The 27118-nt window shown below is 42.3% G+C and overlaps 1 protein-coding gene across 2 annotated transcripts in view; it reads right to left on the reverse strand.

The window, feature by feature from the left end:
• Nucleotides 1-27118, reverse strand: part of TSPAN9 (tetraspanin 9) — a 413384-nt gene that overhangs the window by 25727 nt on the left and 360539 nt on the right. For both annotated transcript variants that reach the window (XM_066589569.1, XM_066589568.1), the window contains one exon: nt 536-727. In XM_066589569.1, the coding sequence (XP_066445666.1) occupies nt 536-727 (192 nt within the window). The remainder of the gene's footprint in view (nt 1-535; nt 728-27118) is intronic.

The raw sequence follows: 27118 nt of genomic DNA on the forward strand, positions 1-27118 counted from the left end.
GCTGTGATGAGGGGAAGAGGACAGTATATGGGGGGTGTGATGAGGGGAAGAGGACAGTATATGGGGGCTGTGATGGGTTCTGTGCATACTACATGGGGGCTGGGATGACTCTGCATATAATTCCCTTATGTAAAAATCAGACGTCCTCGTATTTTTTGCATGTTTAGCAAAAGAAAAATCAAGACAAAAATCAAAAATCAAAAAAAGATTGAAAAAAAAAATTGATATTTTAGTCTTCGAACAAATCCCCCAGTCCTAACCCTTAGTGCATGTTGACATTTGGCAGATGTGTTGAGGATTTTCCAAAATCCACCACTTGGGAACGTAACTGTAGACAGGATTAGTACATTTGTGTTTTCATCGAGTTTACTGTATAAACAATATCCGAAAATTCAATTTTATGTTTCAGCCATAACTACCTTGAAGGTCATCGTGGAAGCAGCAGACAACGCCGCTCCTTCTGCTATCTGTCATTGTAGATGAAGAATTTCCAAATATATACGAAAACAATCTCATGTCACTTATAGTAACTTACACTTAAGAGGAGGCACTTGTTTTCCTTTATAGCACCGAGACAACCCAGGAAGCCAGTTACCATGACGATTGTGCCAATGGAAATAACTAAATTTGCTGCCGACAGCGAAGGGAAACTGGGAGAAAATGTTGCAAAGTTTCCTTGCGAAACAGAAAGCCATATTCCGACTCCTAGCAGTCCGCAGCCACAGAGCTGGAAGAGAGAAGAGGAGAAGGTTCAATGACTTTACTGCTCATTTTCTACATAGTCAATTATTCAGGGCACAACATAATAATCCAAAATTTGCATAAAAATATTATAATATGATCGGTGTAAAGATGGAGGTCTTTGATTACCATTTTGTTGGCAAGTAATCAACATTCAACATAACAATATGGAAGGGGTTGAGTTATTGTACCATGGATGATCAGTAGTTGATGAGCTGGGGTCTACTCCTCGGGATCCTGGCCAATCAGCTGATTGGGTGCACACTGTCAGCGCTGCAACAAATGGGACAGAGCGGAAGCTGCTGCTCTGACCCTTTGGTATTGCCCGGGGCTTGTAACTACAGGTGCTGTCCCATTGGTTTTAATGAGAGCTGTTGTATATGTAATTACAAGGGCTGGTTATTATACAGGGGTCGGAGCAGCAGCTTCTTCTCTATACCCATGTGTTACTGATCAATTGTTGATCCTGAAGAGGTCATCAGCAGTATTTCCCTTAAAAACCCCTTTAAGTTAAAGAACAATGCCATTTGTAAAGAGTTCACAACTGGATGCCCTAAATGTCTATTGGATAGCCCGAAACCGTGACTATGTGGCTTTATTCACACGAGCGTATGCGTTTTTACGTTCACTCGTACGCAACGTTAATTCACATGTATGGATGGTTTTCCACAGCCAAGTCCAGTGCTTATTTAGCGTTTTTCTTGTCCATTCATATGGCTGGGAATACGCCGGCAACCCGGAAATCCCTCGCTGAGCATAAATCCTCGGAATGACTTCATATGCCTAAATAGTCACCTGTAACCTTTCCCCTGCGTTGGACTCTGCTAAACTGCCTCCCCCTCCCTGTTTTTCCAGCTCCCATAGGAGTCCATTGGAGCTACCAGCGTATATCGGTCGAAAGATAGATCCAGACCTATCTTTTCATCCAGCGTATAACAGCAGTCGACGATTTTGCCGATTTTTTTATGGTGCAATGTTTTTACACGCCACATATTCACCCAAGTTAACGAATGCATTGGAATCCAATGCCTCAGAGAGTCGCATTTTTCGGACGGGCATGAAAATGTAGCTACATAGCTTCGTAAAAACGCTCATGTGAATAAAGCCTGATTCTGAGTCGAAGAACCATGTTGAAACATTTACATGAGCAGGTGGGTTTTAAAGAAAAACTTATACTTATTGTATATCAAGAAAGAACTTGGATCGGTGGGTGGAAACAGGGGCGTAACTATAGAGGATACAGGGGATGCGGTTGCACCCGGGCCCAGGAGCCTTAGGGAGCCCATAAGGCCTCTCTTCTCCATATAGGGAGCCCAGTACTATGAGTAAAGCATTATAGTTGGGGGCCCTGTTACAGGTTTTGCATTGGAGCCCGGGAGCTTCAAGTTACGCCTCTGGGTGGAAATCCAACCACTGCAATCCCCAGTGAAGGACATGAAAAAGTAGAATAGTCATTTTTGATTTGTAAGAAATCTGACAACCTAGAACATCTTTGATCTCCAGCTCCTCAAAAAGGGTGATTCCCATAAGATGGAAATTTCCCAATATTTTTGGAAATCTCCTCAGTTCCCGTTATCTCTTTATGTGGTCCAACTCCCAACTCTTTGTCCAACTTTGAAAACAGCTAAAGCACAAATATCCAGCAGAGTTAGATATCCTCGCCACATATTTACTGGCTATTTTTTGTGTTGGCCGCAGTTTTCCCTTAATCATTTATCCTGAATTCGCCTCTACAAGTTCTCCTACCATTTATCACTAAGAAATCGCCTACTGTATATCAAGAGAGAATTGGATTTGAAGTAATGGCCCCCATAGGAATTTAGTTACAATTGCTTTCTAATTTACTACTCAGTCACTCACATTTTTTTAGATGAATATTAAACTCTGAGAAAATAATTGTAAGAACTAAAAGACTGTCAAATGGCGCTTGTGAAAGATGACTTTTTTTACGTGAAGCCCTCAAAACACCATAAAACTCTGATTAAATTATGAGACGTGGAACGTGACTACAGATTTTTAGTTGAGTGCCTATTTCTCTTTATGGCCCTTTAATATGCCTCGCTAAGTGGCCCTACTGCTTCACTGCACACTTTTCCCTTATTTTAAGTAAAAGACCAATGTAATTGACCACAAGGACTATAAAGGAAGTTGTGCGGAAAACAGGTCTACAGGATATTACGGCAATTATTTCAATTTTTTCTCAGAGCCAAAAAATTTTTTTAAAAATGAGCTTCAAGTTAAAGACAACAGTTTATTTTGCAGAAAGCGACATTTTAATATCTGAGCAGCGCTGGGATATAACTGAAAATGGAAAACAAAACATATTACTGAATGTTTAAGTAATCTGGGGTAAAGAGTTTTAGGTTTGAGATATGCATTGTGCCACCCATGTGTGGTCCGATTTGGGTTGCACCGAAGAATTTTGGTATAATTCGCATACACGTGCGTGAATGGGCCCCTTGGCAACTCGTATCCATAGGGCTTGTTAGTCCGAGTGGATGTAATAGAGAGGAGTGGGCCAATCGAGATACCTCCAAGAGTGGAGGCAACTAGAGATGAGCGAACGTACTCTTTTAGGGCGATTTCGCAATCGAGCAGCGATTTTTTCGAGTAACTGACTACTCGGGCAAAAAGATTTGCGGGGCGCCGTGGTGGAGCGGGGGGTAGCAGTGGGGAACAGTGGGGAGCTCTCTCTCCCCCCCCCCCTATTCCTCTCTGCAACCCTCCGCTCACCCCCGGTGCCCCCTGAATCTTTTCGCCCGAGTAGTCAGTTACTCGAAAAAAGCGGTGCTCGATTGCGAAATCGCCCTAAACGAGTACGTTCGCTCATCTCTAGATCTCTAGAGGCAATTCTTCCTCTGGTAGGCCCAACTTCTCTATCACTACTTATCCTTTGTAGAAGGAGCGGTCTACCAATATGTTGCAGCCGTTCTGAGGCCTGCATCGGGCTTGCAGGCCAGACCAGGTTTTGGGTGTGCACTTGGGCCCAGGAGCCTTAGGGGGCCCATAAGGCCTCTCTTCGGTTTTGTCTTTCTGTTGCGTCCTATGGAAATGCAACCTCTAAAACACAAACAAAAGGCACAACTGTACAAAAGGAAACAAAAACTATAGGGGAATGCTTTCCCTATCGTCCCCTAACCCGGGAGGGGGCCTTGCCTACTCGGCAGACTGACCGCTCTGACAAGTGCGAGCCCGAACGCGTGCCTGGGCCACTGACAAGTCCCTATAGGGGAGCCCTAGCACAACAGGAAGACAAAACCGAAAACCAAACAAAGCATAAAAGAACTTAGCTAGGAGCTTCAGCCAAGGTGTGTTCCTACATCGCTGTCTACAGGTAACTGAAGGATTGACCAGCACAGGGGATCATGCTGGCACTGTTTAAGTAGGAGCCAAGCTACTCAGCACCAGGTGCTGACTGACGTTACTCCTGCAACTATCACGCCCCTCAGCTCCAGGAGAAGCAAGGGCACACCCAAAACTTGGTCTGGCCTGCAAGCCCGGTGTAGGCCTCGGAACGGCTGCAACACAATATTTCAGTTAGTAACATAGCATGTTAGGCTGAATGAAGACAATGTCCATCTAGTTGGATCAAAATCGATTGTTTTTACTTCAGTAGATGCAATAACTAGGATTTGCAATCCACAAATCAGTCAGATTAGCGTAACGTGAAACGTTGCTGTTTCTGAGCTCCCATAAGCCACCACACCGAGGAAACCAGAAGAAGGAATCGGTGACCAGAACATTCTAGAATTTAGCTTTGTTTGTAAACCAATAAGAAAACGACATATAACAAAATCACAGCGGAATCCAGCAAAATATACATAAAATTCATCAACATTTTATCCCGAAAAAGCTAAAAAAAAATGCTTCAAAGTTGCGTTATCCTTTAGGACAGTTATTATCCGAAACTTAGTTACTTCTGAAAGTAAAGAGATACAACAGTAGAGATGTGGAACCGGGGAGGACTGCTGAAGTCGTCACCTGTCTACACAATCTTCTCGTTATTAATCAAAAATCGGAGGAAAAATGTGCATGAATGTATAACATGGACAGTGGCGCCAAAGATTTATGTCTCCAAGCCACAAGATAAAGTCCCATACAAAGTTTTGGCCGGGTTATCAATGCGAGATCAATCTCAGTACTACAGTGTATAATTTATAATAAATTAGAGCCACTACGGTGAGATAACGAGTGCGGCACGGTAGATATTTACAGCCACAGTCCCAGGCCGTCCAATCCCTCTCTCCTCTGTACACCCCCCATCATTTAAGATTTCTCCGCATTCCGTTTGATGGAGACAGTGATTGGTTAGGATAATAAAATCTGAGCTTGGGATGACACTGACTGCAGCTCTGCAATTGTGCTGCTGCCTACAGCGAAGCCATAGGCTTCCTCCACAGCCCTGCCTTACACTACAGAAGACGTGTGTTCTTCATTCCACTGATGAGCTACATTACTTTGCTCCAATTAGATGTTTTCTTCCTTCATTATTATTTTTTTTATTACCACAGTCATTTTATTTAAATTTGTGATTGTAAGTACGGCTATGGGAAAAGCGGTAGAAGCCTGGATTATATACACCGAGTTTGCGGTTGAGTTTCTTAAAGGAGCATTTCTTGGAAATGTCATCATAGCTTTTTTTATGCATTACTCAAAGGGCTTGTCCCAAGTTATGGCTAAAGCTACAAGATGACTTTGGCTGCAATACAGGTTATACTTCTAATAGAAATGAATGCGTGTTACATTGTGACTCACAAGTTACCATGACTGTGACACTCTGATTGCAAAAAAAGTGTCACGGTTGTGGCAACTTGCAATGCGACCCACATTGGCTTCAATTACATTAGGAGACTACGATCTTTGGTTGCGTCACCTGTGATACAGCCAAATTTGCCATGTAGTCCTAGCCTTAACCCTTTGCAATCCAATTTTGGATTCAGAGTTTCCTAGGGGATTTTCTCTTTCTGCCATTATACAATGGTGCCATCTGCTGGCTAGAGCCAGTACTGCGGTATGTGACATGCTGGAGAGGCCCCCCCAACAACAGAGCAGCCGGTAATCCACAGTAAGAATACCCTGCCGGATGTGTTCCGACATCGGAGCTGTACAACCTTCAGTCAGAATGTCTTTAGATATCAGACAGTGGATTGGAAAGGGTTAAACCTATCCCTTATTCACAGGATAGGGGATTAGTGTCTGATTGGTGGTGGTCCAATCCCCACAGAACCCAAGACCAGAGGTCCTATGTCCACCCATAAGAATACTGCAGTGGCTAAACATAGTTGCTGAAGATAGTTGAGCGCTGTACTTGGCTTCCCTTCAACAGTGCCATATATATTAACCCTTTCCCATCCAATTTTGGATTCAGGGTTTCCTAAAAGGCTTTCTCTTTTTGCTGTTATACAACAGTGCCATCTGCTGGCTAAAGCCAGTGTGATTGCGCCAGAGAGGCTCCGACAGCGGAGTGGCTGGCAACAGACGGTAAGAATACCCTGTCAGACATCTTCTGACATTGGAGCTCTACAAGCTTCAATCAGAATGTAGGAAGACGTCAGACAGTGGATTGGAAAGGGTCAATGGCATGGCAGCGCGCATGTTCAGCCACCGCTACATGCATACTGGGGGAAAGGGGACCCATGTTTTCATGACAGTGTGAGTCCTAGCAGTCAGACCCCCACCGATCTGATACTTATCCATTATTCTGTGGATAGGGGATACATTTATGATATGGGAAACCCCCTTTCCAGGAATGACTTATCTATGTGGATGTATCTGGTACTGCAGTTGAGCCCCATTCAAGTGAATGGAGAAGAGCTTGGGATGAAGTGCCATATTGGGCACTGCCATATGTCTAGAAATACCAGTGTTTCTGATACAACAGGATACACCACGTTCTGATTGGAGCTAGACCCTACTGATAGTACATAGATTGCCTATTCTTGGCACAGACCATCAATGTAAATTCTAGATTGTGTCAATTAAGCATCAGCAGACATTTCCACTAAAGTGTGCGGTATCTCCCTGCACTACACAATATCTCCCCAAGGCTTCCTCAGGGTACACAGTTATCATATGTACAGTATTGTCTTGCTCTTGCACATTTTCTTACTTGTCTTCACATTTTTCTACCCTAAGAACTCAAGAAAAATTAACGGCCTGTGCCCAGAAGCTCTTTATCGGCCCATTAGGCACTCTGTGTGCTTTTTTTGGTGACTTTATGTAAATACCTCCATAATATAGCATGGCACAATTTTTTTTAATGTCATTTCTGCCAATGACAGCGATCATCAGGTTTATGGGATGTCACAAGCTGATTGCAACCTGTAAAGAATGCATCACCAGGGAGATCTGAAAACACCGCCTGGGGATCAGCGGGGGAGTGTCGAAAAAGGAGTATGAGCTGCTTTTTGTTATTTTTCAACATGGGCTCCCCTTTACATACAATTTACATAACTTGAAAAACCCATTTAATACAATCATATAAGTTAAATTACTTATAAGTTAATTACAACTATGGAAGCCTCAGGCCCTGTTCACACGCCACAATTTCACAGCGGATTTAGCACAGGCTCTGCAGCAAAATCCAACTTGCATCGGATGCTACAATTCTTGTGTGAATGAGGCCTTAAGCCAATGCAATTTCTTGAGCAATATTTAAAGAGGGATGTAGTAAAAGTTTGCATGGAGTGACAGGGAGCTTCGTGTACCTGAGACAAATATCCTATCTCCATTTCAGTATTTGTGGCTATATCAGACATGTCAGCCCATCCGGTTTTCCAGGGAGTCACCCTATTTTCAGCCTCTCCCACCCAGTAACCCTCAGATATATAGGTTTCACTCAGTTGTTGGCAAAGAAAGCTACAAGTACGGCACAGAAGCACCAAAAAATACAAAATACAAAGATTTGGGTGCCGGCGGGGGAGCGTGCGCGCGCGGGAGGGGGGGGGGGATGTGCGCATCTCTCTTCCCCGGCTCCCTCCTGCAACACAGCGCTTACCTCCGCTGGTACCCGAATCTTTGCGGGCAAGCAGGCAGGTACTCGAAAAGGATGATACTCACCCGAGTATCTGTCCTAAACGAGTACGCTTGCTCATTTCTATTACTACAGCATCCAGCCCTAGGATGTAGTATGTGGAAATGCCGATTATATCTTAATGATGGATGCCATCAAGGCACAATGCTTCAGTACCCAAAGCCATATAGGAGCCAGGAGTGAGGAGGGTAAGTATATAGTGTGGTCTGGGCACAAAATGATATATTTGTGTTTGCTTTGAGTCTGAATATAGTTACAATGGGGGTCTGCTCTGAGATCTGACTATATTTAGGGGGTCTGGTTTGTGGTTTAAAAATATTGAGGGGTCTGTGGGCTGAATCAAGTTAGGGGGTCTGGGATCTGAATGAATTTAGTAGGTGTATTCTGGTGTTTGATATTAATATAAGAGGTCTGACTATATTTAGAGAGTCTTAAATTAATGTTTTGAACTCAGGTTTGATATTAATATAGAGGATTTCAATATTTATAGCCCCACCCTTTGTAAATGCCACACCCCTTGGGAAAGGCTCCTCCCATTTTCCAAGGGGTGTGGCATACATTTCCACGACCTGCTATCACCCTATAAAGGGACCTCCCAGGTTGGCATTTCTTCGACATATAGCCAAGGTACGTGTTGCCCCAACTGTTTCCTAGGTAAGAGCAACTAAATCTGCTTACAGAATACGTTGAAGAGGAGCTGAAGAACAGAAAGCAATACGAGTACGCTGCGATGTGGTGGAGATTGAGGAGCTTCTGTTCGAAATCTAATATATTTTTGAAATATTGTATGTAATTTCCATTGTTCGAGGATGGACAGATTTTGAGTGTAAAACTTTAGTGTTGTTAATTCTCTGAGGCTGCCACATTGACTTCATTATTCGTCACAGTGAAAGCAGCTTTACTGTTAGCAGATGTATGGAAAACACTTTTCGCCTAGAATAATAGTTCCAAAATTTTACCCTTAAGCATAAAAAAAAAAACCCGATGACGAGAGTGACGCATTCGCGCTACTGAAATCAGATGGAACCCTCTGAAGTATAGTAACGTTTACCGACATGATGCTTCAGCTGCATCGTTGGCATCTCTGTAATACAAGCCATAAAATGATACATCAATGTTGTAAGTCAAACTGTGCAATCATCTCAACCCGCTGCAAACCAGCATTATCAATAGTGCAAGGAAAAACTCATCTTCTTACCATATGGTATTAATTACCGATTTGCTGATTACTAGTAATTAAAGTGGAATAAGCAATTAACACAACATAGAAGACGTTTGAAGAATAATTAGAGGTCTTAGATATACTGTAATAATGATGAGTTTCCGATTTAAGCTTATTTCAAAAGGGAAACCCATTTTTAGGACCAACGGTCTACGTGACCCTAAGGGTTGGTCTGATGGCCTACTAGGAGATATTAACTTCTCAGAGGTGGTTGGGACCATTTCTATTACCCAATAGCAAAAATATTGCATGGTCAGCCATTTTTCTGATAAGGTAGCATGTAATACCACATTTCACCTGCAAGTTACTAGTTGTTCCAGCAGGCAGATCTGCACCGACTAGCTGATTTCAGGAGAAGTTATCCAAACTGGACAATATCTTGAAAGGGGGTATGCCAAGTTTTAAAGTTTGGAAGGGATAAAGGATGACTTTCAAATCAGTGGGGTTCTACCATTGGTCTCAAGAACGGTTTCTGTAGCAATGGTTGGACATGCGCACCGCCTTTCCATTCATTTTAATGTGGTTGCCAGAAACCCGAGCACTTACACTGTTGAGAATGGGGGCTCTGGCATGTCCAGAACCGAGGGAAATGGTGGTCACACATGCACATGACTGTTCCATTTATTTCGAAGGGACCGCTGGAGATACTGGAGTTTAAACGCTTGGTTATTTCCGGCAGCCCCAATGAAATGAATAGAATGGTGGTGCACATAAGTGACCACAGGAGTCACTTTAGGATGTGCCACTGCCCCCTTCTTTGGATCGGTGGGGGATCCAGTGGCTGGATAGGAATATAATATGAGATAACTTTCAAACATAGTACAACCCTTTGAAATGGTCATCTTGAGTCTTGGGGAACTACCTTTATTAATCTCTGTGTATGCTGTCCATTCTAGCATACTTGGGTGCAAGAGAGTCAACAAAGCCAGATATGTCCCCTTATAAACAGGCATGAACCATTGGTGTACATGTGGAATGCCATTGTCTTTGGAGACAACTATAAAGTATGTCCTATGTGACTGTTCTGTTTAGTGATCCCCATTAGCCGAGTCAGCAGTAGCAAGAAAGATTATGTGACATGTACTGTAGCGCCTTCGTAGGATAAATATTCCTTTTGGTGTTGCTGACTGGACTTCCTACATCACTGAAGTCAATAAAATGTCAGATTATTAACTAATTTGGAAATTCATTGAGGCATAGAACAGTAAATAAAACTTTTTTTTGCTGGACCCTTAGTGATCAGCAGTAATCTGTGAAGGATTTCACCAGCAAGAGTTTAATTCAACTACAGCACTCCTGCAGGTAAAATGAAGCATTACACAATCCCCATTAAAATCAATAGGCTGGCTGTGTAATGCCTGGATATACCAGCTCCTCTGAATAGTCTTCCACTGCGGCTTAGCTACAGAATAAATGACAACCTAAGGGAATCATCAGCCTATCAAATGCCGTATTAAAGGGATCTTTATGTAGTTAGTGAAAGTTGCATGAAGGTGTATGATAGCAGCTTAATATTACAGACACCTCTTCCTGGCACAATTGCTTTCACGGAGATGCCGGGGAAAAAAAAATCCTTCAAATATTAATTTCCATTTGGAGTCTTTGTGATTTATTTCTTTATTGTGGAACTCTATGGGTTTGGTGAGGAGTGATTTATATATTTCTTTACACCTGAATACATTTCAGTGGATTGCAAATTGGAAAAGCGGAAAAAAAAATTGAAAACGAGGAGGCTGAAAATATGTAGCATGTGTCGGGTAGAATGCTTTTTATGCCCATACACTGCATACTGGTAAATCCTCGCAGCGCTGAAAGGAATATGTTCCAGCGTATTAATTACTCAGTAACTTATCTCAGCCGGATGATTTGGCAGCGGCAGGGCGCTTCAAGAACAAGGTCACTCCATTTAAACAAAAGGAATATTCACTGTGTCATAGCCATTCAGTGAATATCTGTAGAAGTGCTAATGTCTATGAAGTCAAGGATCAGCCGGGAAGATCTGCTAAGCAATGTGCCAACATTCTGATGCAAATTTTGCCAAAATAGAGCACATAAAGTGCCCCAAATTACGTGTTTTAGATCATTTTTACACTTTGTACAAAACACTAGATTCGAAAAGTGTTTAGAAAATGAAGCATGGTAACGGGGAATGGAAAGAAATAGAGATGAGCGAGCGTACTCGCTAAGGCTAACTACTCGAGCGAGTAGTGCCTTAGCCAAGTATCCTCCCGCTTGCCTGTAAAGATTCGGGGGGGGGGGAGGGGCGGCGGGGGAGAGCGGGGAGGAATGGAGGTGAGATCTCTCTCTCCCTCTCCCCCCCCCGCTCCCCCTGTTCACCGCCGCAACTCACCTGTCACCGGCGCCGGCAGCCGAAGCTTTAGAGACGAGCGGGAGGATACTCGGCTAAGGCACTACTCGCTCATCTCTAGTAAGAAACAATCCTTTAGTTTCAGGACTATATTCTGTTCTGTGGTTAGATGGGGTATATTACCTGTAGTTGTTCTTCACTGCCTTCCAATCTGCCAGTGATGGGACCCATTTTAAGATGACCGACACAATCTTCTGACTACCTAATCGCCCATAGTTCATTGGTACTGTTAGACTACCAATGCACTGTACTTGCTCTCTGATTGGCCAGAGTTGCTCATGTGACTAACACTGTACAATCGAGAGCAGTGCATAGTGTATATTAAGTATATGGAAAACAGGGCCTGGAACTGGCGATTCAGAAGGGTGGAAGAGAAGAAAAACTACAGGTAATATATCCTCTCCCCCTCCTGTTCTAGGACTGAAATTGACCAGAGGGTCATTTTAAATGCTGCAAATGTATTAATGACATGTACCCCTTTTGGTGCAAATCATTGTTCTGTATGTACACCAGTCATAAGTGTCTAACATGCTTTGAAAGCTGCACCAAATTCATTGCACATGCCCCTTTTCAGTAAATTTGGAACAATTTGTTCCATTTCTGTTGACTCATAAATTGAGGTATCCAACAAAAGCACAATATAAATTATGATGAAATTCAGTCCTATGACCGAAAGGGCTCAATGCTTCATGAACCATCTAACTCCCCCCCAATAAATGTCTCCCATATTTATGGATGAGACATACGCACCCAAACAGATCACCACCTTCAGTCATGGCGCCCAGAATCAGTGTGCAGATACTAGATTTTAACCCTTACCAATCCAATTTGTATCCTGGTTTTCCTAGGGGGCTTACCCTTTTTCTGCCATTATACAACGGCGCTATCTGCTGACTAAAGCCAGTACTGCATGAGGTGACACGTTGGATAGGCTCCGACAGCAGAGAGGCTGGCAATATACAATAAGAGAACCCCAACGGATGTCTTCCAACATCGGAAGCTGTACAGCCTTAAATCATAATGTATTCAGACGTCAGAAAGTGGATTGGAAAGGGTTAACAGAGTTAATCTTAGGTAATTAGTAGAGATGAGCGAACGTGCTCGGCCACGCCCCTTTTTCGCCCGAATACCGCGAATTCCGAGTACTTCCGTACATGGCGGCACGGGGGGTAGCAGTGGGGAGTGGGGGGAGAGGGAGAGAGAGAGGGCTCCCCCCTGTTCCCCCCCGCACCGCCACGCCTCTCCCCGCCCCCCGGCGCCCCCCGAATCTTTTCACCCGAGTACTGAAGTACTCGAAAATGGCGGTACTCGGGTGCGTAAGTACTCGAAACGAGTACGTTCGCTCATCTCTAGTAATTAGTTATTGGTTAGAACCATATTTAGCTATTCCAGTACAGCTCATTTAAGGGATTGTCCAGAATAAGAAAAAAGTCAGCTTTTTTTATTCCAGAAACAGCGCCACTCCTATGCACAGGCTGTGTATGGTATTGTAGCTCAGCCTCATTCGCTTGAAAAGCACTTTTTTTTTTAACCCTGGAAAACCCATTTGAATACGGTTCAAAATATGTACTTTGTAAAATGCTCATATCTTCTAAAGTCAATCAATGACTAAGGTCTGGATAAAGAAAAGAAAAACGAATAGAAACCTTGGGAAATAATTGAAAGTGAGAGGTTTTTTTTTTTTGCAGCTTAATTAGATTTGACGGTACAACGGAAAATGTTCTAATAAATTATTTTATAACAAGTGGTTGAGAATTGAGTAGCAAGCTTTAGCCTTCAAATCCTCCTGTTACTGATGTGTCACTATGGAGTTCAAACTAATTACAGCTCAGATCAAAAGGTGGTAAAACTTTGCTTCATTAAACACTCTAGTGTTATTAGACATACTTGTTTTAAAAAGAGACATTCATTTATAATGCTACATTATCTGATCAATATATTGGAAATGTACCGACCTACCAAACTAAATGCGAAGGATGAGACTATAGCTGGCCATGCACTTTAGATAGATGTTGGCCAAATGCTCGTTCCGCCAACAACTATCCCTTCCCCATTTACCTCAGTGTGCATGAGTTATCAATGGGGAGAGGAGAGTAGACTGCTGTCAGACTCTTTTGGCATGTTGAAATCCATCTGCCCCATTCCTTTTCTCCTCCAACATCTGCCATCAGGGGAGAATCGGGATACACATTAGATGGTTGGCCCATCCAGTCAAAATAGTCAAGCTCGGCCAACCAGAGTGTGTGTATGGAAGGGAAGGGCTATTTCTCATTCTTGCTCCCTAATGGCTAGTGTAGCATGTATAAGTTGACACGAGGATTTCGGAAATAGAATAACCTATTGCTCTGAGCACATTTAAGATGTTTTTACACCAGTACCGAATAAAGTGATAAGTGTTGGCTTGTGTGTGAGTGGCAAAGGGATGGGGGGAGGACGTATATTCTCAATATTACCTCCCACCCTGTAGTACACCATGCAGTAGAGGCATTGAGATAGAGGTGAACACATGGATAAGAAGATGATCCGATGAATGTGGGGAGTAATATTCTTAACACTACCCTCTACTCAGTACTGTACCATGTATAACTTTCCATTGTTATGTAAGGGACTGTATGAGCCACCTTAACATAAACTGAACGGCACTTGCCCTCCAATTTTGCCATTTATTTCCACTCTATCCAAAACAATCTACTCTTCCAACATATTACATTTTGGCGTAGTCGGCAGGCCGCTGTACACAGCGGTACGTAAGAGTGGCACTACATTAGTGGACCTTGAACTGTTGCCAGTTTGTGCTACTGAGGACAGCAACAGATAAAAAGGGAGTATATAAGGAGTAGTAGAGACCCCTTACCTCGAACTGAGCGTTGTTGCCTATCCAATACTGCCATTTATTTCTGCACCATCCAAAACAATCTGCAATTTTGACGTATTGCAGATAGTTGAATGAGAAAGGTGACAACAAACGGCTGATCTGGTAAACTAATCTGAACAGCTTTTTCCAGAACTACCATGAAATTGTTCTCTATGGATATGGCTAACAAGAAGCTACTGAAGCAGTAAATGATCAAGAAAGAGTAAGATGGCAATGAATCTGGAGAAGTTCTGGTGGAGAAGAGAGGATGAAGAAAAAACAAGACAATGGAAAAGTTGAAAAGGCAGTAGTGCTGAGAGGTTAATCCCAAATGCATTTACCATACTGACAACCTCTTCGACCAGCCCAGAGTATTATCCACACTTATGAAGAGTTACGGCATAAAAGCCGGGACTACATGAAAGTTATACTTCTTAACCAGACCTTTCAGCCATTGAATTCCATCAATTTTGGTGCACATTGAATGTCAAAGTGATAGCTTTGTTTCCCACAAGACAGCAACTGGTAAAAGAAACTCCAATTTCTCTATACGGTACATTCAGCTAAGTAAGCACTTAGAGTAATACCTGTAACCGAATATTATGTGATATTTCATCTCACTCTGTCAGCTAATGTATAGAATAACATATTTATTGCAGCTCTAAGATGCTTTGAAGGGTTTGCCATGTTGTTATACACCATGTTAAATTTCTTGGCCATATAATGGAACAGGAAACCAACCTGGGAACAGTGATAGATGATATAGCTTTACTCCGGCTCTTAGAAAACAACATTTTGTTTAACACACCTCGTATTAGAAGAGTTATAACATCTTCACTAACAGAAGCCTCCTAAAACAGGTCACTTTTGGGTTTGTGGTATCCCATAAAATATGGTCTTTAATTCCATTTAAGAGCATAACAATTCACAGCAAAGGTAGAAATGATTTCAAAAGAGCAATACAAGGTGTTATAGAGTTAGCGATTACTCTTCCACTGCTCTAAACAATACCCGTATAAATGTTAGAAGGCAGAGCTTTCTATTGATATGATATTTCATCCATACTTTGTTGCTTTTTGCTGGAGTTTTTGCAATAAATTCCACCTTGGTTGTGTCGCCGTGTTGTTATTAACTCCTCATACTTAATAAATTAATTTCTCCAGGGTAAATCTGGTGTGACTACTTGCTTGAAAAACTCTAAAAAGAGTCATATTGAGCTGATTTTTCCTTTTTTTGAGAAAGTCCTCCAAAAACATCGAAGTTAGATAGTTCTAATTCGAACAGGACCTCTAAAATGCCTAAAAGCCCCGAGTCCTTCATCAAGATGTTCCAATTAATTCAAGGAGGAGATTAAACTGTAAGCTATACACCTATCAAGGTTGATCCAGGGATTATTCTGGTTGCCATTATGGAGTCGGGAAGGAATTTTGCCCCAAATGGGTTAATTGGCTTCTGCCTCTTGGGGTTTTTGCCTCCTCTGGATCAACTAGAGGGTGGAAATAGGCTGAACTAGATGGGCATTGTCTTCATTCAGCCTAACAAACTATGTTACTATATTACCTCCTGTGCCACTTATTTCCAGAATGTCTTCAAAGACATTAAATTGTCCACAGATATTAAAGAAATTGAGAATTACAAGCCAAGAAAATAATAATATCTGGCACAGTTTTAGAGCCACATGTCTCTGGGGTTGAGTTTATGAGAAGTATCCAGGGTGATCCGATTTTTTTTTAGGTAGATAACACCTTCTGATCAAGTCCTTGTGGTGCTGCTGGAGATCAGGTCTGGCCTAAGTCACTGGCAATCAGCTGCTATCACTTAGGGAAGCTGTGACTAGCTGTACATTTTACCAACAGTGCCTCTGCAGGAGAAATGTGGTATTACATTATGCCCACACACTAAGTCCTCCAGACTGGGAATGTCATTGATCAGTGTCTCTCTACTCTGGATGTTAGAGACTATTTCTGAGCAAGGTCCCTTCAATGTTGTTGAATAAAATAGCCCACTGTATAGTGTAGACAGGGGTTGCCCTATTCGGAACATTTTTTCCGTTAGGGCAGAATTCTGATGTTCTACATTCTAAGGCATAAAATAGAAAATATTAATTAAGTAGAATACATTTTTTCTTAGGCACATTAAAAGTTAAGGCATGTGGGAGTTGAATCACATCCACTCTGCTGCTTTTGAAACTTGTTCAGGTATTGTAAGTGGGTCAATTTTTATGCCATCTCATTTTCAGTTCCCTACTTTTCTCATCTATTGCAAAATAAAAAAGGGACAGAGGGTATCTGTTTACAGCACAGTTTCAGCACATGCTAATATCTACTTGTCAATACTAATTAGCATATCTCAAGGACTGTACAATACCATCTATAAGCTTTAAGTCAGTCACATCGCATACAACTCCAGCAATACTCTTGTGGCATTATATTCTATAAATGTAGATATACTATATGATAGAAGTTGATCATAGAGTTGACACATGGATAGGGGGATGTTTGCTTCCAGGATATGACCTCCACTAGTGAGCACTGCCCTTAGCGAGTACCTGCCCGCTCGAGCGAAAAGGTTCGGCTGCCGGCGGCGGGCAGGGAGCTGCGTGGGAGAGCGGGGAGGAATGGAGGGGAGATCTCTCTCTCCCTCTCTCTCCCCCCCCCCCCTCGCTCCCCCTGCTCACTGCCGCAACACACCTGTCACCCGCGCCGACACCTGAACCTTTTCTCTTGAGCGGGCAGGTACTCGCTAAGGGCAATGTTCGCTCATCACTAACCTCCTCTGTAATGATTACTAGGAGGAATTCACATTCATATCCATCATAGTGCATCTAGGCTGCAAAGTGGGCATTTCTAGCCTTCAAAATGGCTGTCCATGCTTACAACTTCCTGTATCATTTTGAGTAACAACAGCATCACGGAAGCACAAACTGTAGCTACAGCAAGTGAAATATTCTGCAGACTAATGGAAGAAAAATAAAACTTTACTTGCTTAAATTATATTCTTCTCGGCAGTTAACTGTATCCGAATTTAAGGGGAATGTTCTAATTTTTTGACGTCATCAAGGATGGATGTTGGATACATTTTGTGTCCGATGGATATGCCATAAAGGTCTATTATTGGAATATCACTTTAAGGAGTGCTGAAGCTGAGCAATGAGCTATGGGACCCAAATTTCTATGGGCACTGGCTTAATGGTCATTCCTTCACTGACTGATACCAAGAAGGTAGAGAGCAAACAGGTCCTAGACCTCCTGTAATCCCTGGTTTCCTTGTACATATAAGGTGGCTCTAAACAGTAGATGGATTTCAATTTCAGTGGGTTCAACCAATATGTATTGGACAGTCCTGACCCTCTCCCAACTGCAGAAATAAGGATTAGCTGTTGGATTTCAACTATCCTTTTGTTCTTCGGGAGATACTATAACTGCTACCGAAGGTATTTGGCAGTGGCTTTCACCCCACTCTACATTCAGAACCTGTGCATGCTAATCTGATCTAGGCATGCATGCCAGACAACTATTGGCCGAATGAGTGTTCGGCAGACAGCTATCTAACTTGTATGGGCAGCCATAAACTCACCCCTCAAGGAATGGAAACGAAAAAGCGCACTAGTTATCCCTTGTATAGCTTTTCATAACTACTATTTATCAGAATGGAGACTGATCATACAGGATGGGTGACCTCCTTGTTGTAAGTAAGGACCAGCCTCATTTATCAGTTTCTTTCCCATTATATCCATAGAAAGGTATCTTTATGTTGAAAGGAGGGTCCTAGTCAACACTAAGACCTAATTTTTTGAATGCCTCTTGAAGGGCTCAGCTGTTTGAGATTCATTAAGACCCGTACGTCATGAAAGTTAATTCTTGCTCAACATTTTGAAGGATACTTGGGTAACATACAGTATGATTATTAAAAGCCTCCATACACATTAGAGAAAAGTCCAAGTCCACCAATTTTGAGTGGATTGGCCGACTATCCTATGTCTATGGGAGTATCCCGACTCTCTTTCAACAGATGATGCTGAGAAAAAAAAGGACTATGCACATTGAATTTGAATGTCCAAACCTATGCTGTCCCTGGAAGTAAGCTACTGCCAGAGCTGTCTGGCAGTGACTTACTCCCCTCTGACTCATGAAGCTTGGGTGCACCAAGTTTTCCCGCGTATTTTCTTACGACAGCTACTGAAGCTATATGGGCACCTCTAGAGATACTTGGCAACTGATGATAAAATGTAAATGATTATTCTACCAATACCAACAAAACGGCAGACCGCTCATTAACATAAAAGACTACAAGCAAATATTGCATGTAAAGTTGAAAAAAAACCACCAGCGTATTGAAATCACAAAATCATTGAAGTTGTAGAAACACCCGTGTCGATATTAAATGCTTTACAAAGATTCTTGCGAACTTTTAAGGAATGGAATATGTGAAAATCAATCCAGCTAATCCAAACATAATATCTAGCCATATACAAAAGGAAGAATAGAAGTAAAATACATTAACAGGCGGAACAGCCAGGCCGTATAAAACAGGTTGTAATTTAGCGGTTTACGCCTGTGTGTCATTTATTATTAAGGCATTTCTGTGGGGATTTTATGACATCATAAAGTTTTTATGACACAAGGCGATTACTCTAAACAGGAACTTTACTATTTAATTTATTCATTCGCCAATTAATCTAAACTGCATGTGGAATATGCAATAATAATGTAAACAGGTTGCATCATTACCCATCCTAAAGCATTTGCAGCTTTATGAGGCAAGGCAGTCATTTCTAAAAGAGCAGCATTTTTAACAAGGTCAATTGGTGAGGTTATGTTCATTGGCATTGTGATGGGGAGATGTAAATTGTTTTGTGACTGCTCTTTGGCGAAGGAGATGGCGTTCAAGCTCACACATGTCCTCCTGTACGCCCTTGGTCCAAGGTCTACGGTGAGAAATGAATTGCATCAGTGAATTTTAGCATGGCATTACTTCATAAATGTCCTTCAGCTATTATCAATATGGAAAGAAAAAGAAAGAAACCCATATTTGACTATAGCAAAACCTCCTTATCTGCCCCCTTTCAGTAGCAACTTGACATTGAGCTAACGAGATGAATAATCTGAGATCACTAATTCGCACAGCAGTCCTGTTCTTATAGTGGTCCATAACTGTGTAGGAACCAGGACTTACTGGAGGACCGATCTAATCTGAAGGATCATTCCAACCATACCTAGTAACATCTGTATTAGTGAAGCACTGGGGCAAAAAACGTAATTTTCAAGGGCGTTTTTCATTGCACAGCACACTCAAATGCCTCCTGGTATAGACATAACTTCTCTTTAAGATAGTAGAGGTCAGTTCATCCTCAATAATAAGAGGGAACTAGAGTATGAAAGCGATCTAAGCACATTTTGATACTGCCACATGGCTCGAAATAGCTAGTCAATTGGGCGGTATGGCAGGTCTTCCACTCCACTAAAGTTCACCCAACAGACTACTGGCCTGGGCCCTTAGGAAATAATGGTCATGATCCCACTACCAACCACCGCGAGCTTCATGTATCTCATATTTTTCTTTTACAGGCCTTCACTTAATCTTTAATGCATCTGACTTGGGCTGTGGGCCTCTTCTGCCCATGGGCCTCCAGGCACGAATGGTAAGTCCATCCCTACTACAGACAAACTATAGACTGCTAAATATGTTGAATAGGCCAACTTAATTTCTTTTTTCTCATAGGAATAAACGTGAAAACTTCATATCCTACATATTTGCTGAAGTCTGTCACTATGTTTGTGCCCAAAATTTGGGAAAATATTTCCTTTTTTTTGGTACCATAATTATGTTGGCATGTGATTTACTGGATTAATAAAGTTTTGCAAGTTTTTACTTCTTTGGTATCTCTCATAGAATTCACTTGGGATTTCGTGTTATTTACATGGCCACGGGTCAGTTGAGGGGTTAACATAGATCTTTCCTTTAATACCCATTCCTATAGACTTTTGTCCTTTACACAAGCCAGTCTACAAAACATCTAAGCTCACACTTTGAAGCCATAGCCAAAAAGATCATTAAAATGTGTCTGAGCTTGAAGAAGCACAATTCCAATAATGGATGTGCAGTAAGATGAACAGTTTGGATGGCCTGGATCAATAAAGCAAAATCTGAGCTGATACAAAGCGAAAGGAGATGTCAGTAGCAGCAACTCTCGTTACACCGCACGGAATTCATCAAATCGATACAGCAAGCTGCTGACGGGTGAACTCAACAGTGCATGGAGATAAACTTTGTGCCGTGTGAGGGGAAAAAACACTGGGAAGATGTTCAAAGTAGGCCATTATAGCTAACAAGTCATTACGAGTGGCTCAGGTTAACTTATTGCCATTTATACCGAGCATTTATAAGCATTGGTTTAGTGAATGTCCCATGTAAGTGAGCAAAAAAAGTCAAAAATATTCTTCATAAGTGGTACAAGGTCTACATCAACATTATGTGTATGCATGCAACATAGTAAGGACAAGAAATAATATGGAGATGCACAAATATTACATCCGTTTGTGAGCCTCGGGGGGATTTGCCTTAACATGGTGAGTATTATCTCAACAACATCCTGCTAATTAAGCTGGCCATATCCAATAGTTGTACAGTATATTGGCAAGACCGCCTGACCATTTAATGTGTATGGGGCTCCAGACCTGATAGCAGATGTCAGGCGAAAGATGGATTGGACAGTTGGATTTCAACATGCCCAATCCTTTTGTTCTCTCAAGGAGGTAAGCCACTGCCAGAGGTGTCTGAAAGCAGCTTACTCCACTCTATTTAGAACTCATCTATCCTTAAAAAGCTTGTCTTAGAGAAACAACCCATGTACACATGCCCAATATGGAGGTCATAGAACAGATTTCCAAGTGAGGAACCTTTTCTATGAGCTGGAGTGGTAAGCCCATAAAAAATAGTGGCCCTCACTCTAAATTACTCAGCCTATCGATGTATTATTTGGTTGCCCCTTCATTTTGGCTAGTATCTGTATCCAATATTATATTTTCCCTGGATGACTAAACAAAACTTCCAGGTTCCAGTAGCCGGACTCAGGGGCGTAACTATAGGGGATGTAGAGGATCCGGTTGTACCAGGGTCCAGGAGTCTTAGGGGGCCCATAAGGCCTCTACGCTCCATATAGGGAGCCCAGTACTAGGAATAAAGCATTATAGTTGGGGGCCCTGTTACAGGTTTTACATTGGGGAACAGAAGCTTCAAGTTACGCCTCTGGCCAGACCCTTGGCAGTTGTCTTCAGAGAAGGGTTAGTCTTCTTAAAGGGGTTGTCTCGCGGCAGCAAGTGGGGTTATACACTTCTGTATGGCCATATTAATGCACTTTGTAATATACATTGTGCATTAATTATGAGCCATACAGAAGTTATTCACTTACCTGCTCCGTTGCTAGCGTCCCCGACGCCATGGATCCGTCTAATTCTGATGTCTTCTGGCATTTTTAGACGCGCTTGTGCAGTCCGTGCTTCTGGCTGGTGAATGGGGCCGCTCGTGCCGGAGAGCTGGTCACCGCGTCGTCATCGTAGCTCCGCCCCGTCACGTGTGCCGATTCCAGCCAATCAGGAGGCTGGTATCGGCAATGGAACGCACAGAGCCCATGGTGCACCATGGGAGAAGACCCGCTGTGCACCATGGGAGAAAACCGCAGTGCATCCCTGGGAAAGGACCGGCGGCCATCTTAGGGAGAAGATTTTTATAACTCCATATTTCGTCGGATCGGTGAGTAGCAAGCGGTTTAAAAACCGCTTTAAATTGCTATTTTATGCCAGGGGGGTGACAGGGGGAATGGGGTAAGGTAAAATTTTGATGTTTGCCACGAGACAACCCCTTTAAGTATTTCATCCGGAGATAGACCCCTGTAAATAAACTCTTGCTACAGCAACCAAAAGCAGCACTTAGCAAAATAAACCTCATTCCATATGCATGCATATTACATATGCATACATATTACATAAGTGAGCTATCTTGGCTGATCAGTAACAGTGAGACGTTTCGCATAATAACCGACACAATGAATGTCCCAGTGAGTGTTTTTGTAATCACAACGCTTTTCATACAAAATCAGACATTTTCTCTTATATATTAATGCATTTGCATTGTGAGTAATGTTCTGCCTTTACATTGCCCAATAACATTATTCGTGGGCGACAGTACAGTACACGGTATGCTAATAGTTGGCGGTATTTGTAGACTTTGGAGAGATCTGTACCAGTGATGGAGAAAAAATGCATTAAAGAGCTTATTCACATGAATGCATTCGTACGTGCAGAATTTGCGCACACAATCCGCAGTGGATAGAGCCTACTGAATTCAATGCGTTCGTTCACATCAACGTATGTAACGTTCGCGGAAAAAAATACGCAGGGTGTTCTAGTCTTGTGAAAATTGCGCACGAACATACAACATATTAATCTAATTTAACTTAATTGCCCACTGAAATCAATGGGCACAGGCTTGGGTGTTTTTTGTGCACGCAAATATGCACAACATGCGCGTGTAAAAAATACGGTAACATATGCACAGACGTGCAAAAAAAAAAAATCCCATTCCGCAAATACACAGCGCAAATGCGTGTGTAAATGCGCTTACGCCTCTGTCAAGCCCGCCTAAATGTGGTCACCGCCAACACCATAAGGCCCCCAAGGTTCAAACGGTCCAGGGTACATGCCCCTAAAGCTGGGTCAACAGCGATGATCACAGTATCATTCGTAGAATGAGCAACGATAAGTGATCTGAGCAACAGAGTAGATTTCCATCTTGGACCAAAAATATAATCAAAAACATTGTTGTGCTTCCAATCAGGGGCGTAACTATAGTGGGTGCAGGGGATGTCATTGCACCCGGGCCCAGGACTCTTAGTAGGCCCATAAGGCCTCTCTTCTCCATATAGGGAGCCCAGTACTATGAATAAAGCATTATAGTTGGGGGCCCCGTTCCAGGTTTTGCATTAGGACCCAGAAGCTTCAAGCTATGTCTCTGTGCAGCATGGTTTAGGTATGGGTACGGGTACAGATACAGATAGAGGTTGGGGCCCAGCTCAACTTTTGCATCAGGGCCCCTGAGCCTTTAGTTACGCCCCTGCTTCCAATCATGAAAAAGTCACTATCGTTCGGATCACTGAATATAATCATTACATCTCCGGTCAGTGTTGGGCCCATGAGCTCTTACGGTGCCGCCCGGGTCAAAACTATACCGTACTTATGCTATAATCTGGTTGAAAGACAAGGGACTAAGAAGATGATGTCGATTACATCATATCCATTTCACAGCCAGTAATCTGACTATTACAACACAGGTCACTCTGGCTACTTCACAGCAAATGTCAATTCTGGGAAAATTCCAGGACACGGAGCTTCCGAACAACTGTTGTATTAACAATTGCCCCCTACTGAGCTATGTACAACATGCTATGTATCCCGGAGCAGATATCCTATCTAATTGCAGAACAGATGCAGTTAGGCTGTTCCTTGTTATTCCTTTTAATGTTAAATATTTTATGAAGTGCCAATGAAGTTCATCCTACTTGCTGTTGGCATAAAGCTCTGCCACTACCCAGCCAATGCTTCCTATTACTGTAAAGAAAAAATGCAAGCGATTACGCTAAATGGCATATACTGAAGGCAACTGTGTGGTTGCATAAGTATTCTAATATATTGCATAGCAATGCTTGAAATCATAGAGTCTGTCTATACAAAAAGTTCACACGTGGAGGCAATGAAGGCCCATGTATATATATGGACTAAGTGGCTTTAAAATAACAACAGAACCAAGTTCTAGTTTCATAAAACTAGACAAAATCCCGATCCATGACCATAATCTAGCTCCATGACCATAATCTAATTAGAAAGGTCCTAGACTATCGGCCTCCTTCGCTACTTTTTGACTAAACACTTCTTTAAGGGGTTTTCTGGGGGCTATAGCAGATCGGAAGGGGTCTGCCACTCAAGACCCTACCAATCAATTGATGAGCAGCTGCTACAGCCGGGCAGAATGCTCAGAAAGCTGTCCGTTGCGTAGTGGCCTATTTCGTATCGCAGTTCTCTACCAGAGCTGCAATAGCAAACTGAGCCACTGCACTACGGAGAGTGTTCTGAGCAGTCTGGTCATCCATAACAGCTTCTTCTTAGCTGGTCGGTAGGAGTCCCGAGTGGCAATGCACCTCCAATTTGCAATTAATGACCTATCCTCAGGATAGGTCATCAATAGTTTTCCCTTAGAAAATCCCCTTAATCCTTGGGTCTATGAGTCTTGGACACTTTTTAGTCCCTGGATTTATGGGACCAACCTAAAAATAGGTCATCAGTATTTAAGCCCCAGATAACCCTTTAAAGGTATGCAATACAAAGATCAGAAATTCATCAGATCACATGAAGCCTAACTTTGTCCTATGTAGTCTCAGAAGTGATAGTTTTTTAAGCATGATTTTCAGGGAAAAGTCTTAAATATTGTAAAAGGAGACGTCTGCTAAGAGCTCTGACAGGAGTACAATATACTTGGCTTTTCCATCTCCCTGAGCAAATCATAAAAGCTAAAATGGTTTACACCAAGAGATCCTTCAAGGTATAAAGTCCTATTGTATATCAAGCAATGGCATCAAAAGTGTCAATCAAAAAGACTTGATGCCACATCTCTCGTAGTTTCCTGACATTTCCTTCACAAAAACAAAAGGATGTTAAAGATTTTGAAAAATTCCGATTGAGGCTCATACATAACAGCAATTTTGTATTACTTTACTAGAACATGTTTTCTAGGCCATTTATATCTCCCATGGTTGTAGGAAGGTTTCAAGGATCCCAACATTCCTTACTAACACTCTTAAAGGGCAAATGCACCAATTAATAAGCCCAATGATTACAATTCTGGACCTTTTGATAAACTTTTGATTCAATTGTTATGGTCCGTGTCCTTATTTTTCAGCTATTGTATGGCACTGTTCCACTTCTCATGATAATGGATGGCCTTATAAGACTCACACACCTTCTAGGTGCTCTTTTTAGGTCACTTTCACAAGGCCGAAAAATGGGGGGGATATACATGAGCGATGCAATACCGGAAAAAAAATCGCGGCATTTCCTATCTTTGAGTGTTTCCTCATTTTTAATGAGACAGCAAAACACATCAGACGGTGTGCGATGATAGGGCTCCCATTGAAAACAATGGTAAACACTTGCCTATCCTCTGACGCGGCTGAAAACAACATCATAGGATCACAACCTCACCAAAGTGATGGGAGGCGTATCGGTCTGGTACATACAAGAAACTCGGTCCGACATCGCGCTTGGCCGTGTGTAGAAAGCCTTAAGGAGAAATGATACCCTTCCTCACCCACTTCTCTTGTTTTAATTACTCATAACGTATAGAAACCTAACATACTACCTTCCTAAAATACTTGGTGGCACTGGCATAACTATGGGGAATGCAGAGGATGTGGTTGCACCCGGGCCCAGGAGCCCATAAGGCCTCTCTTCTCCATATAGGGAGCCCAGTAAAGCATTATAGGTGGGGGCCCTGTTACAGGTTTAGCATTGGGGCCCAGGAGCTTCAAGTTACGTCTCTGAGTTAAGGTGTTAAGAGAAGTTGGGGGGCCCCAAGATAAACTTTTGCATCCATGAGCCTTTAGCTACGCCCCTGCTCTGTGGTACTAGAGACTATGCTCCTGCTATAGTAAACATTCAACCAATGAATTCCCATTAGTCTACATAGTCTTATTCACAGATGTCTTCACTAATATAATTACATAAATGGCAACGTCTCAGCCTCCCCCAAAGTCAACACACCCATCTCCAGCCATCATCTCAATGATTTAATGTATATTTCCATAGGATATGAATTCGCCCATTAGAGAAACAGCCCATATGAGACTCATGAAAGCAATTTTATTTTCCTAATAGGATACCTATTTGTTTGTCCTACTTGGCACCCTTAGAATAAGCCATTTACAATACGTGGAGCCCCAGCGATCATTAGGTTTCAGCAGGCAAGGTAATGTTCTAAATGACAAAGCCATTGCCGGTTTCCTGGGCTTTCAGTTTGGTATTTGCTGTGTCAGTAGATACATTCACAAGCTATTACATTCGTAACTTGAGTATGGTTTGATGAAGATTGATTTTTTTTTCTTCTCTTTACTCATTGCGCGCTTTCAATTACTGAGACTTTTAAGAACTGACAATGAAGGAGGCGCCCAGCTAGGAACAAGCAGTACACATGCTGTTGCCTAGGGAAACACTGCTTGCCGAATTAATAAAACATTGCTTTTATTGCTTAGAATTGTTAATTGCAATCATTCTCTGTCATTGAAATCAAGACGCATCCCAACATGCCATGTCTAACACGGTACAGTGCGGAGGAATTGTTTTCCATGGTCGATGAACACTTATTCGAAAGATAAGCTGCACTAATTAGAACGAGCACCTTGATGAATAATGGTAATAGAAATCCCTCATCCTTACATGAAATGATCAAGATATGAGCATAATTCATTATTGACTATGGTCAGGGCAACTTAACGTTTTTCATGGAGGTGAGCACTGAAAGGGGGTGAGCTTAGCCAAGAATTAGAAGCTCTTGTGCACATCCTGCATCTGGTATTGCAGCTCAGCCTCTTGAATGAAGTTGAGCTGCGATACCCAACGCAGCCCATGGGCAAGAGTGGAGCCGTTCTTGGAAAGAAGCAAATATGTTTTCCTACACTCATGAAACCCATGTAGTAAGTTAAACGACGGGCCATTGGTATGTAAGTAAAGTTAAAAGTATAACTAAACTTTTTGAAAACGTCTGACACGTTAGAGTGACTCGCCAGATGTTTTGGTCGCCTCCATTCAAGGTAAACAAGCAGACTTCATAGATGACCTATTGCCTGTTTACATG

The sequence above is a fragment of the Eleutherodactylus coqui genome, chromosome 2 (genome assembly GCF_035609145.1).
Source record: "Eleutherodactylus coqui strain aEleCoq1 chromosome 2, aEleCoq1.hap1, whole genome shotgun sequence".
Taxonomy (NCBI): Eukaryota; Metazoa; Chordata; class Amphibia; order Anura; family Eleutherodactylidae; genus Eleutherodactylus; species Eleutherodactylus coqui.